General features: G+C 38.9%; 1 protein-coding gene across 1 annotated transcript; it reads left to right on the top strand.

The window, feature by feature from the left end:
• The first annotated feature begins 383 nt into the window (after positions 1-383).
• On the top strand, positions 384-2,367 carry LOC137387057 (uncharacterized). The gene is made up of 3 exons (XM_068073345.1): positions 384-550; positions 925-1,139; positions 1,232-2,367. The coding sequence occupies exons 1-3, from the start codon at positions 394-396 to the stop codon at positions 1,757-1,759; spliced, it is 900 nt and encodes a 299-aa protein (XP_067929446.1). The 5' UTR covers positions 384-393; the 3' UTR covers positions 1,760-2,367.
• The last annotated feature ends 11,064 nt before the right edge of the window (positions 2,368-13,431 follow it).

The raw sequence follows: 13,431 nt of genomic DNA, 5'->3' as shown, positions 1-13,431 counted from the left end.
GCTCAAATGTGAATGTAAAGTTTCTAGTGTAAAGATACAGTTCACTTTAGTGTAATGATAGAGAAAGGAAGACAACTCTTAATGTGATCTATATTAAAGATTCAAATATGATATTGGTCAGTTGTTAGTGGTATCCTCTAGTGACAGTTTGTAATGGTAGTAATACAAATAGCAAGACCTGGCTACTGGATATCTCTCTGAAATCATCAACACCAAATAAAGAATTAAATATACAAATCAATGGCTTCTACTAGTTATTCCTGCTAGTGATACTCTCATTGGTTCATTTACCAGAGTAGATTTCCTTATCTATGCAATATAGTGGCAGATGTAACAGTAGTTGTATCACTTCTGATCTAACAAAATCACTTTAACAGGGCTGATGGCAGGTTAATGTACAATGGTGTACGGCATGTCATCCATGCAATAGCCCCAGTACCTGTTAAAGGTCGAGATGTCAGTCCACTTTTAGTGAAGACTATCAGCAGTGCCCTAAGTGAGGTTGAAAAGTTAAAATGTGGAACTGTGGCTTTTCCTGCTATTTGTGCTGGTGAGTTGGTAATTCATTTTAGCGATGTTGGCCTGGCTCAGCATTGTGACAAATTTGGAGGATTATCCGCTGTATTGTTCTACAGACTCATATTTTAGGTTTTGAAGCTTTTGTATGTATTTTAAGCATCTAAAATTGTTTGCATCGAACGGGTAAACATTTGAAATGTTCTATTCAGCTCAAGTTTAAATGAGGTCAAATTTGAATGCGGTAACTGGTGCAGAAAGCATTCTATCATTTATATGCTTCTATGTAGACTTTTTGTAAGCATTTATATAGCTGTAAGCTTTTTTAGATATAATAAAGTCTATAATATTCATAAATTATAACAGTATAAATTTGTCTAATATTGTCTTGTTCTTTTGCTATTACAGAGGACAGGAGTGTTCCCATCAGCACCTGTGCTGACTGCTACTCCACTGCTATGAAGGAGTTCTTTTCCACTAACCCTGCTACATGTTTGCAGCAGATCTACTTTGTTGTGGATGATGCTAGTTTTGTGGACAATCTCTACAGAGCTATAGCTAATATGTCCTTGGATAGAAGGACTGATGTTCCAGATCCAGACCAACAGTTGAAAGATATTAAGGTGAAGTAGAGTTATTAATTTGCTTCTGTTTAGGAATCGTGTAATAATCACTATAATTGAAATATTTTACTAGATTTTTGTGTTTACTACAGAGTATAGATTCTGCTGTCTACTCAGGAACAGCCTCTAGGGTTACCAACAACCCACCCATTGTAACATCCGATCAGTGTCCTTCAAGAACATCACCTGTAGACAAAAGCTACGTAGATAATGGACACAACAGTATTACAGGAGAAACCTCACGTGCAAGGTCATTTAGTGATCCATGCTGTGCACTGCCGCTCATAGATCAAGAGCCTCTTCATAGACATTTTTCTACTAATGCAATTCATAATACTGATACTACCGCTGGAGATAAATCATCTGTGGGTGGTGTGACTAGATGCGCCCGACTAACGACGACGACTGTTGTAGCCACTTCTGTAGTTACAGAGGTCAAGCGTAAGAAATATGATTGCCCTATTTGTCTGGATGATTTAAAAGACCCTGAAAGTTTACCGTGTTCTCACAAGTTTTGTAAAGATTGCATCAAACAGTTAATCGAAACAAGTGAAACTAGGCAGTGCCCGACATGCAGGCAGCCATTCGGAAATGAAAGGAGCCTGATGGAAGATGACTGAGCGCTAGCACTCTTCTACCAGGGAACAACATGGAAACATAGCCATCACTTATGATTTTCCATGAGGTGTACAAGAAGAGAGTACATCTACACCCTTTTGTAATTTAGATATTAATTTAGTTGCCTTTTCATATCCTTCAGTTTATTAAGGAAAAAGTTATACATTAATATTATCCTACGAAAGTTTGACAGCTATTTTCATTTTGTATGGCTTGAGCACCCTCATTTCGGAAAGTACTATAGGGGAACAGGTTATAAGGCCTAACTGCCAATGTCTAAGAATGCAAAACAACAGCTTTGGATCAAAGGCTTTGTTTTCAATTTTCGACAATCATTCGCAGCAGGACAAGATGACTGCATACATAGTTTAGAATGGCATCCATCATGACGCAAGCATGCGAGGAGACCTTCCTGATTATGGGTACCGTGACCCTGGTTAGCTCAATAGACTCATTAAGGTCTTGACAGCTGTAAGTATCCTTGAAGGGTTGTGCACCAGAAAAGGTTGTGCACCATTTAATGAAAGCTATGTTACTCTCCTATTTCTTAATGGTTAATAGACTCATGTTAATACACCTCAAATTTCTGTAAATTTTTATCAATCTATGCTACTAATCATAGCTCAATCACTTCCTATCCGGCAGCTCTTTGTTAATAAATACAACCATGTGTATGTTTCCGCTAACTGTGATGCACCTTTGCAACAGGTTTTAAGTTATTCATGTGCGCACGATCCCTTGAAGATCGAGTGTGATGTCTATGTGTTTATAAGAGCAGTTTATAAACACAGTGAAAAAAAAGTCAATACTTTCTGACTATCTCTGCAAAACCTATAAAAGAATGGTGGGGAACAACGGTTTGATGACCTGTAAATTCAACTTTGATATTTTGGCTATAATCTGCTCAAGATCAAAACATGAAACCTATTAATAGGCTGTGTAATAGATACAAGTGTGATTTCGCAGAGATAATTCAAATGATTAGACTCAACATTATTAGTAGTGGTGAGAAAGAGCTGTGTAGGACGTAGCTGCCAAGATTTCAGGTGCCGGACCCCATAGTAGGTAATGAAGGTACCAATTGAACCTAATCAAATAATAATTCTATGTTCGGTTTTATTATTACAATGCTTTGTTTGGTGCCTTTTAAAACATCTGTAACACACATGCAGTATCTTAACTTTCTTTATGCATTTACTAACAGACCTTTACTAGAAACTTGCACATGAGTTAACTATACAAAGCTTGTCACTGGTGCTTCTGTTAATGCTACTGACTGGTACACTGGCTGGCACAGTTTGGTTGCAGCAAGCTGATTGCGAAAGATCGCTGGATTCAAGAGCTGACCAGAGCGAATTATCATTTTAGAAGGTTTGTTTCCAGAAGGAAGAAATATGTAAAGATTCATACAGCTTCCACTTTTGAAGCCCATACCACGAGCTGTATAAATCTCTACATGTTTTTCACTTCTCCTGCTGGCCCCCGACTTATCTATGAGAAACTCCTCTTTTGTTTTCTAAAAAATCAAACAGAAAGTGGAATGCTGCAACGTCAAATTCTCTAGTGTAGAGAGAGGAAGTACGACTTCCACCATTGCCATTCTTAGGCTGTCAATCAGTCCTCACCAAGCCGACTGTAGCAAAGTTCCTCCATCTGATCCGCAAACTTGACCAAGCATTGCATGTTGCCATTGGATACGAGTCGAAGCTTCTGTAAATCATGAATACATTGAATATTTGCCAAAATAAACCTCATCAAGCCTCATTTCCACATACGAGCACATGCACCATTTTGACTCACTGATATAGCTATTACTACACCTAGAGCCACATATTTTAAACAGGATTTAAGTGCTCACAATGACACAGAACAGCCATACGCGCCATTGAACAGGAAGCCCTAGCCATTGTGTAGATTTGTGAAGAGTTCAGAGGTTACAGTAAGTATGACTGCTAGCATCCAAACTGACCACAAACAGTTTGTGGTTTTATATAGTGACACTGATCTCAGCAAAATGCCTGCTTGCGTTCATTGTTTTCGTAGGTATATGCTATACTTTCAGTACCAGATAGAGCACATTATTAGAAAACAAAATATTGTGGCCATTGTGCTTTTTTGTTCATGAGCTGTTCTCACTGTGGAAGATATAGCGTTTACTGAAGAAGTAGAAAAAGATGGTCAGAGTACCCTGTTTTACTTCGCCTCCAATGATAGACCCAATAAACTCATGAAAACACAGAAAAATGGTGGTATTGAGAGGTGTTGTCAAAAGTTCACTACTTGTTTAATGCATTGTAGACTTTGTATATGACCTTCTATGACTCACTGGTCTGTATGTCCCTTCTTCACAAATCGCTCTAGGATAATTGTGATTAATGGAGTGCTTGTTTATGACGAAAGTTCACCAAGGTCATTCAGGCATTATCAAATGCAAAGATGGACCAAAGAAGTTGATTTGGGTGTGTAGTACATCAAAATAAATGGCTAAAATTGTGCACTCATGGGAATTGGGTCGAAAAGTGGCCCAAGTTTTTCTTTAGCCACTAATAAGATCGGAACTTTCAGCTCGCGTATAGAAGCATTAAGGTTGAGATTTGTTCTATTTTGAGAATCTTGGTATCTACTGTTAGTTGATTATTCTTTTTATTACATCAAGATCGCCACACTGAATGAGCTCAACAGCCTGGAGACCATTGATCCCATAAAAATCATCTTTGGGCGCCATGGCATCTCTGAGCTACTAGTTTCAAGCTACGGATCACAATATTTTTTGATAGTTTCAATTATTTGTAATACAGTTTTAAATAGATAACTAGTTTGCTAAAGCACTCGCAAGCCTACAGCACTGCCAAAAGAGCCACTTATATGATAAAGCTTTTGGTGAAGAAAAAAACCAATCTGTATCTTGCATCGCTAGCTTTTTGTGCATTGTCGATAGATAATGGACTATCCCCTGCTGGCCAAAAGCTCTTTATAATAGGAAACTGGCTATACCAGTTCTACCCGTTACTGGGGAGAGTTCTACTCTCTACTGGAGAGAGTTCTACTCTCTACTGGGAAGAGTGTGGAAGATGCCAAATGGGCAGCTCATTTTGACACTCGGGTGTAGACAGGACACTGTATCTTGCTTGACGAATTTGCAATAGCCTGTCGCACCACTAGGTGAGGTATAAATTGGCTAAATGTAAGTGATGCTAGTGTATAGACCTTGTACTAAAGGTTGAAAATGTTGTGACAGCTAGCAGTCTGGCTGTCGAGGAGAGTTAGCGCAGAGTTGAAATTGACGTGACTCATTATGGTGGCCGGCTACTCCTTTCAATGGTAGACTGTCGCCCATTGCATTTCACCATTTGGGAACATTTGCTAACTAAATCTGTGGCAAGTGTAGTTGCTCAACTACGTGGTGAAGTTATTGAGCGAGGACTGTGTGATGAGTCGTTGATAGACAACTCAGTGGCGTTTAGGCCAACTGTCGTTGAACAGTTTGCTGACCAGTGGGGGAACTCCATGAGGTTTCGGGTCGCTTACTCCCAAATGACAATGGCATCATGACGAGAAATCACAGGACAATCGATAGAGTTTCCTTTTGATATAAGCCACAAGGCATACATGGAAAATGTTGAGCTGTTTTGGTGCGGGTGATGAGGTATGGGTGAAACCACTACCTTGAACAAAACAATGGGTACTAGGTAAGGTTACTAGGTAAGGTTACGAGCATTGTTACTAAGCACGCATTTTGTGTGAGTGGTACGCTTAAGGCCGGTTCACACTATATCGCCGTATCTCGGGGTTTCCCTTTCGGCAATCATCGTCGATTATGTGAACCGTGAATTAATGGCATCGATGAAGCATTGAGGACACGTTGGGAAAGTTTGCCGCTGTCAAACTTTCTCGATAGTTCGCGCAGCATCGATGACAGCATGTGTAATGTGAACCATTTCGGCGAAGACCATTCGTGATTGCGGATAGCGTGGTTTCTGTATATGATAGTAGCTGTGGGACTGGTATTTGGCAAAAACGTGGGTCTGCAGTCGAGATTCTTCCGTGCGAAATTAATACTTGTAAATAAATAGACAATAAATTAGACAAATAAACATGGAAGCAACCGGTTGCACCAATATCAACCAGGAACAGCAAATCAACGACGAGGATTTTATGGAAATTGTAAGAAGCCACAGAGCTGTGTAGGGTAGAGGATGCTCAGATTTCAAAGATAGACATAAAAAGGGTAATGCGTGGATAGATATTGAGCGAAAGAGTCGATTAGAATTGGAAGTAGCTATTACCAGATATGGAACGCTGCAGACTAAATTGAGCCGGTATTTGAATAAAAATAAACCGGCATCAGGGTCTGGCTGAGAATCTGTAACATTTACTTCTGAACTCGAGCATATGCGATGGCTGGCTCCATTTATCCAGACAAAGTATGGAACGTCGAATAACCTACACCAATCTGCATGTACAAAAAGAAAGCTTGACTCGGAAGAACAATCTAGCACAACAACTACTGATGACAATCATACTAACGTTCTAATAGAAACACCTCTTTGTTCTACCTCCACATCCACGGAGGACGCCATGGGTATGTAAAAAGTGTGAATGTGGGAGCAGTTTTTTATTGTGGGAATATTAACAAAAATTATTTTTGTGTATGGTAGAATGATTGTGCTTTTTATGTGGCATAGTTATCTGTTTTAGAAGTGACAGCTCCCGGCATTGAGACCTGTGCATCGACCTCTCTGACGAAGTTTAGGAAACCTAAAAAAGCTAAGGTAAAATTACGCTATGCCATAGTAGAATGTTTAGGTTTATCCATTATTGATTTGATTGGTTGTCAGAGTTTTGCTTTGAGAAATAGTCAGAAATTATTTTATATTTGCTATTGTTAGAATGATACCGATGACCTACTAATGCAAGAGCTGATATCAGCGATACGGAGTCTGGAGCAGGATGACGATGATGAGTGTGGTGATGCCAGTTTTTTCAAGTCAATATTTAAAAAAAATGAACAAACTCTCAGTTGAAAACCAGCTGAGGTTTCAGCAAGATATGCTGACCAGATATACCGAATTACTCGGACAGCAGAATATGCCACCACCACCGCAGACATATTACACCTACCAGCATCCTTCGACACCATCCTACTCACAACCACCACTCTCGTTGTCATCACCTTCGTCCCAAAATTCTCCTTATCATCATAACTGAATATATAGCTAATATGCATAGTATATGGGCGTATCCATAAATAATAATTTAACATTTAGAGTTATTTGATGCCACCATACATGCACATTTGCTCCCATTATAAAAAACTCTTTGAATTAATTGATGCAGTATCTTCTTGGCTTTCAGATAATATAAAATGTAGTGCTTTCCAAATAATAGTTCCGGAGCTATGAAAGGCAACATGCATAAATGATGGGACATCACAAAATGTCACATCATTTAGGCATGTTGCACTTCATAGCTCCGGAACTACTATTTTGAAAGCACTACATTTCATATTATCTGAAAGCCAAGAAAATACTGCATCAATTAATTCAAGGAATTTTATATTGGGAGCAAATGTGCATGTGGATGGCATGTGTGTATGGTGGCATCAAATAACTCAAAATGTCAAATTATTATTTATGGAAAACGCCCATACATTACATTTTATATTATCTTATCATATTATTACATGTGTATTATTTTATAAACTGTATACGATAATTAAATATAACATGTTTTTCGCATCAAAACTACAATTTTTTATTGTGCAAATACTCTGCTTTTTATTCAGCATAATTAGTTATTCACTTAATTAACCAAGTCAAGGTCTGCTATTGAAGACCACAAAAGTTATGCAATAAAGGTTTTTGCAGTTTAAACTATGGTTTATTAGAGAATTAATTGATTCAGCAAAGAAGCAGGCAAAAAACTATCAGTCATCATATATTATGAATGGCAATTAAAAAAATTGTGTAAAGGATAATTTTACAGATATGGAAAACTTGAAGAATGCAAGCGATTTGCGATTGATCATGAGACAAATGACATGATTTTACTATTCATGGTTTGCATCTACCTGGCCGCAACTGGCTGCATGAGTTGCCTGCCAGCCTACAGAACCCTCTGTACTATTTATGTATTGACACAAGTTATCTCTTTGCTCTTTAGCATCATAGCAGTAATTGCGTGTGGCTATGCATGGAGGAGCATGGAGAGCTGGTTGGGCGTCGTCTTGAACCAGTGATCGCCAATTTCCTGGCTGCATTCCATCATTGTTGAATGAATCCACAAAACCTGATGGAATATATTTTGTGTTTTCAGTTGAGTGTAGGTAATTATGCAAGCAGGTCGTAGCTTTTATTATTAATTCCACCAAAGTTAAGTCGGCCTTGATAGGGTGATGAAATATCCTCCATCTTGCGGATAAAATGCTGAAGGCATTTTCAATTGTGCGACGAGACCGAGATAGACGATAGTTAAATACCTGCTGCTCAGTTGTCAGGCCACGCCTACTATATGGTTTCATGAGCCAGGTTTTTAAGGCGAATATCTCATCACCCAGTATATAATACGGAGTGTCCACCCCACCAACAGGTGCATCTTTGGCAGAGGAAGTCTGTTATTCTCTAACATGTCATAAAGCTCACTCTGGCTGGAGATACTGGCATCATCGTCTTTGCCATAATGTCCTATGTCAACATATGTGAACTTGTACTGTGCATCGCACATGGCCATTAGTACGGCACTGTGAAAATTTTTGTAATTGTAATACATGGAACCTCCAAACTTGGGACACTCCAATCTCACATGCTTCCCTGTAACAAAATATAATGAAGGTTATGCAGGTTTATTTGTGCTTTAATTTTTGACAACAGGCTTACCTAGTGCAGCCTAGACTCAATCCTATGGTTGCTGTTGAGTGCAAAGGGACAAACTATCAATACCAACACCCTCACCCGGAGAAGTTGTCTGTTTGTAGACATAGTTTCTCAAAGCAGTAGTGTGAGTGTTGATAACATTTGCACTGTAAAGCAAATTCCGAGTGAGCAGAGCCATACAATACTCTCTGCTACAATGAGTAGTAAGAATATGGCATAAAGACAGAAATGAAAATGATAAAAATTACGCTTTTCAAAAGAATTTGATTATATAACTTTTGACACTACAGACACTAGAATGGATAATAACAAGGCTTGTTGGTTTATTCCGCCATTGCTGTAAATCAGGACACTAAAAAGCTACTTGAGAAGAACTTATGCTTATCGTCTAGCGCACCAATCACATGAGGAAAGTTCCATGTTTTTCATATTCACTCGCAATCTGACTCCACTCCTCGAGACAGGAAGGAAACTTTAAGTAAGTCGCTCCAAGTCTATTCCATATGGACTCGCATGTGTCTCTGAAAATCTTGGAGACAGTAGAGCGGCCCAGCTGAAAATTGAAAGACTGGCTGTGTTGTGAATCGCCAGTAGCCAGGTAACGCAGCGTGACCAGAAGTTTCTCCTCAGCAGAAATACCTTTTCGGAACTTACAGTACCTTGGTTGAATATCTTCTCTCACTAAGGTGAGCAGATGATTAAACCGTTCAGGTGACATGCGAGTGTATCTACAACAACAAGAACATGGATTACTGGTTACTCTGATTTTAAGCATATAAGTATAAAAAGAAACTGTTTCAAGCTTGCATAGTACAACGGATCAAATCTGTCATGCAATTGAGTATGAAACTCCAATTACTGGCTCATATCACAAGTGGGCTAAAAGTTAGATCCCACAAACGTAACGATAATGGGTGGTGACGGTTTTTGTCGTAAATAATTTGATTATAAATCACGACTGAATTGTTTTGTTTGATGTATTGCTATACTCCACTTGTTGAACTAGCAGGAGCCAGACGCATGCCCAGAATTTTTTTATACTGACTCGTTTTGCTTATGATAAGTTAATGATAATATTCTTGTTAGACCTATGTATATTTACTCACCGAAAAAACATTTCACGGTCTTCATTGCGCAATGTATGATAGAGTGTGTTAAATTGTCCTTTTTGATTTCTTCTCTTCCAGGCTGGACGCACCCACCATCTTCTTTTATTCCTCCTTCAGGTGTAAAACTCTGCTGCTTGCTGTTGTTATCTAAGTTGGTTTCTTCGTCTGAGCAATGCTAAGACAAGTACTTTTCTTAGTTTTAATTTTCTATCCATCTTCAACAAAAGTGATTGCTCGATACGCGTGGTACTAGCTTCTGCTACTAAACCGAAACTCGTATGTTTATGTGCGTCTCAATGGTCTGTTATTAATTAGGCCACGCCCATCGCTGACGCTTCGGTGACCGTTTTATATATGTTCCCTGATACGAACGCGGATGGGTTTGTGCTAGTGTGAACATTGTCATCATCGACAATCACCGAAGTATTATGGCATCAACGCCGTAATACAGCGATATAGTGTGAACCTTAAAGCATGTGAGAGATGTCATGCCGCTGCAGCAATGCCATACGCGCTGGCCACAAATTTGTCAATGACGTTGGACCTAGACCATTGGGTTTAGGCGGCAGCCACATTTTTGAAGTTAATGCTTTTGATACACCGCCTGTGGTGATGGTTACTGCCCAGACACTGCCTGTTGAGCTTCTAGGCGAGGCTGATGCTGAGGCAGTAAAAAATCAGAAAGCTGACAAAGCTCAGCTGCCAGCTGAAAAATTCGAGCCTGTAGTTGATGGAGACCAGCTGGTGGTTCAGGCAGATAGTCTGCCCAATCAGTCAGAACCACCTAGACCAGTGGTTCCCAAATGGTGGGGTTCCCCCAAAGAGGGAATTTTCATTTTCAGGGGGTAATTCCGGCCTTGATTTATAAATTTTTGCTGATACATTGTATTTGCAAAGCTGTGCATAATAGTTACATGCTGCATATTGTTGTTTGTTGTTAATAAACTGGGTGTTTATTACATTGTGTACTATCTTGTGATTCATAGTTTCATCATACTTTCTATAACATTGGGGAGTTTCCACTTCCTTGTCACCAATAAGATGCTGACTAGACCTTTATAAAGATAGTTAAACTACTACATGCTGTGATACTTAATATTTGGTGCTGTGGAATGCAGAAATGACAAAATATGAAGAAGTATGCAGATTGAAAGCAAAACAAAGCCTGATAGAAGAGGGGGAATAGAGTTTTTGTAGTTTGGAAAGGGGGAAACCAGCAAACCTAAGTGGGAACCCCTGACCTAGACGGTTGCAGAAAATTTTACGACATTTTAGGTATCTGGACGATTTTGAGAGCTAAACACTTGAGACCACTGCATCTTTCTGGGGAGTTTTGTAAAAAGCTAGGGGAGATGTGAGATATTATGTGATTATCTGTCTGGGTTTCCTGTGATTAGCCAAAAATACAAAAGCTGGCTTACATCGAAACGACAACTAAAGAAACTCGCTACTTGTGAAGGACAGCAAAGCGTGTGAACTATGTAACTCATTTGCTGTGCCTTTTTTGCTGACAAGGAACCTTCAGCGTGTGATGGTCTAGACAGGCAGAAGTATCATGTAGCAGCGAAGGCTGCTGAGGAGTTGATGGCTCGCATATATGTGTGGACAGTAGAGACTGCTGTATTTGCTTGAAACTGGTTGTAGCTAATATGCTACAGATGAGTAATGGCTGTAGCACTGCTGTATGGAAATATTTTTAAACCGAGGTATCCAAACTGATCTATTCAAGCTGGGAGTAAAGACGGACTATAAAATATGCATACAATTCACACCAACAAAATGATGCCCAAAACAAGGATGGAAGGATGTGATGGAAGGAACCCATCACAGAAAATGAGTCAATCATCCTGCCAGAGAACCACCAAAAAGACATTGGAAACGAATCAGATAATTACACTAATATAGATCTGTCATCCTCCGTCAGGCATGACCTAGGTACCAGTAGTTAGTCACAAGTTCCACCTTACATGCCACACCGTACCACACCGTACCACACCGTACCACACCGTACCTTACACCACATACACCAGCTGGAAACTTATGCAAACAAGATATCTCCACACAGCTGACATTTGAAAACATTGAAAACTAAACACTCAACCAACTCCCTATAGGCTAACCTACCCACATGATATACATCTATAAAAGAAAACTGTTTCAAAGATTTAGCCTCTTCTACGAAGGCCTTCCGAGACTCTTTTTCCCTCTGCATGCTGAGGCTCTTTACTCTGTTTGAGGAGCCTCTTTTTCCAAAAGGCTTGCTGAAACTCTTTTTCCCTTGCGTCTGCAGAGCCTCTCTTGCCTGCCCATGAAGCCTCCTTTTCCATCATCAGCTGAGGCGCTTCTCCTTCACTATATCAATTGGTGAGCCTCTTTATATAAGGACTGCTGACTCTCGCAGTCATACAAGACTGAGCAAACAAACATGGAGGACTGTTCGAGTGGCGGTATAACTTTTATTTGCTATTTTAACCATTATTTTGTCATTATTACTGTTGTTTTAGAAATACTTTAGTGGTGTATTTTAATTGTTGAACTTAGTGTTGTGTTGATGATTGATGGAACTAGATTATCCCACCAATCACTATACAACGTATTGGTAATTGCTCAGTTTATTATTGAAGGCAGGTAGATTACTTCAAGTAGTTATTGCTAATAGCTTCTAGATAAGGTCTGGTCTTGTTTATTGACTGTTAAAGTCAATTTATCTTGTTGATTAATGTAATTAAACTTTTACTGTTAACCTTCCCAGATGCTGCACCTTAACACTACAGTTTCAGAAGAATTGAGATTTTCAAAGTACATAATGTAAAAAGGTTTTTCCATAACCCTATGTTTATTTTAAGAACAAGAAACAGATATGATAGCTACACCTTTAGACTAAATTATAAGAATAGAAAGTAAATGTCTCAGGCTTAAAATATAGTCACCTTTCTCTTCTCTCGGTAATCGACTTCTCGGCTCACTCTGCTGACACATCTGTCTGCCATGATGAAGCTGTACTGAAAAAATGAGTGTTCATCCTTTTATACTGATTCAGCATTAGCTTTAAAGTTCAGGAGTGAAACTACATGTGAAAGTGAAACTACATGTGAAAGTGAAACTATATGTGAAAATGAAACTACAAAGTGAAACTATATGTTTCAGGTCTGTGATTATGGATCTTGTCGATTTGGGGGCTTCTGAATACTTCTTGTTATTTTACGTCAGCGGAGATTTCAACATGTATAATCTCTAATCATAATCTCAGGTCTGTTATAGATTGGTAGCAGATGTGGATCTTGATATTGACACAAGTTGTTATAGTCTCGGCTATAACTGCAATCTTTTGGTGATTATGATGAGTTTTCAATGTCCTAATAGTACAATGGATAGCTTGAATCCTAAAGTTGACTTGTAATGTTGATCATCTCATCTCTGAGATTTGTAGATGCTGTAACTGTAGTAATCTGTTATAAAATTTGCAATGGTGTTGGAGCTTGTTATTCTCTTTATATCTATCTGCGCATGGCTGATATCAGATATAAAAATGGAATAAAGAAGTTGTCTAACTTTTACTTATAAATATCACTATTGCTTATAATAGCTTACCACTTCCACTAGTACCCTAACCAGTAATAATCCAATTAGTTCACACAAGCAAAGCAGTTGTGTGCAAACTCAACACAGTCAAAATATAATAAGCTCACAAAG

The sequence above is a fragment of the Watersipora subatra genome, chromosome 2 (assembly GCF_963576615.1).
Source record: "Watersipora subatra chromosome 2, tzWatSuba1.1, whole genome shotgun sequence".
NCBI classification, from domain to species: domain Eukaryota; kingdom Metazoa; phylum Bryozoa; class Gymnolaemata; order Cheilostomatida; family Watersiporidae; genus Watersipora; species Watersipora subatra.
The sequence above is the reverse complement of the archived record's forward strand: the minus strand, read 5'-3'. Positions and strand labels throughout refer to the sequence as shown.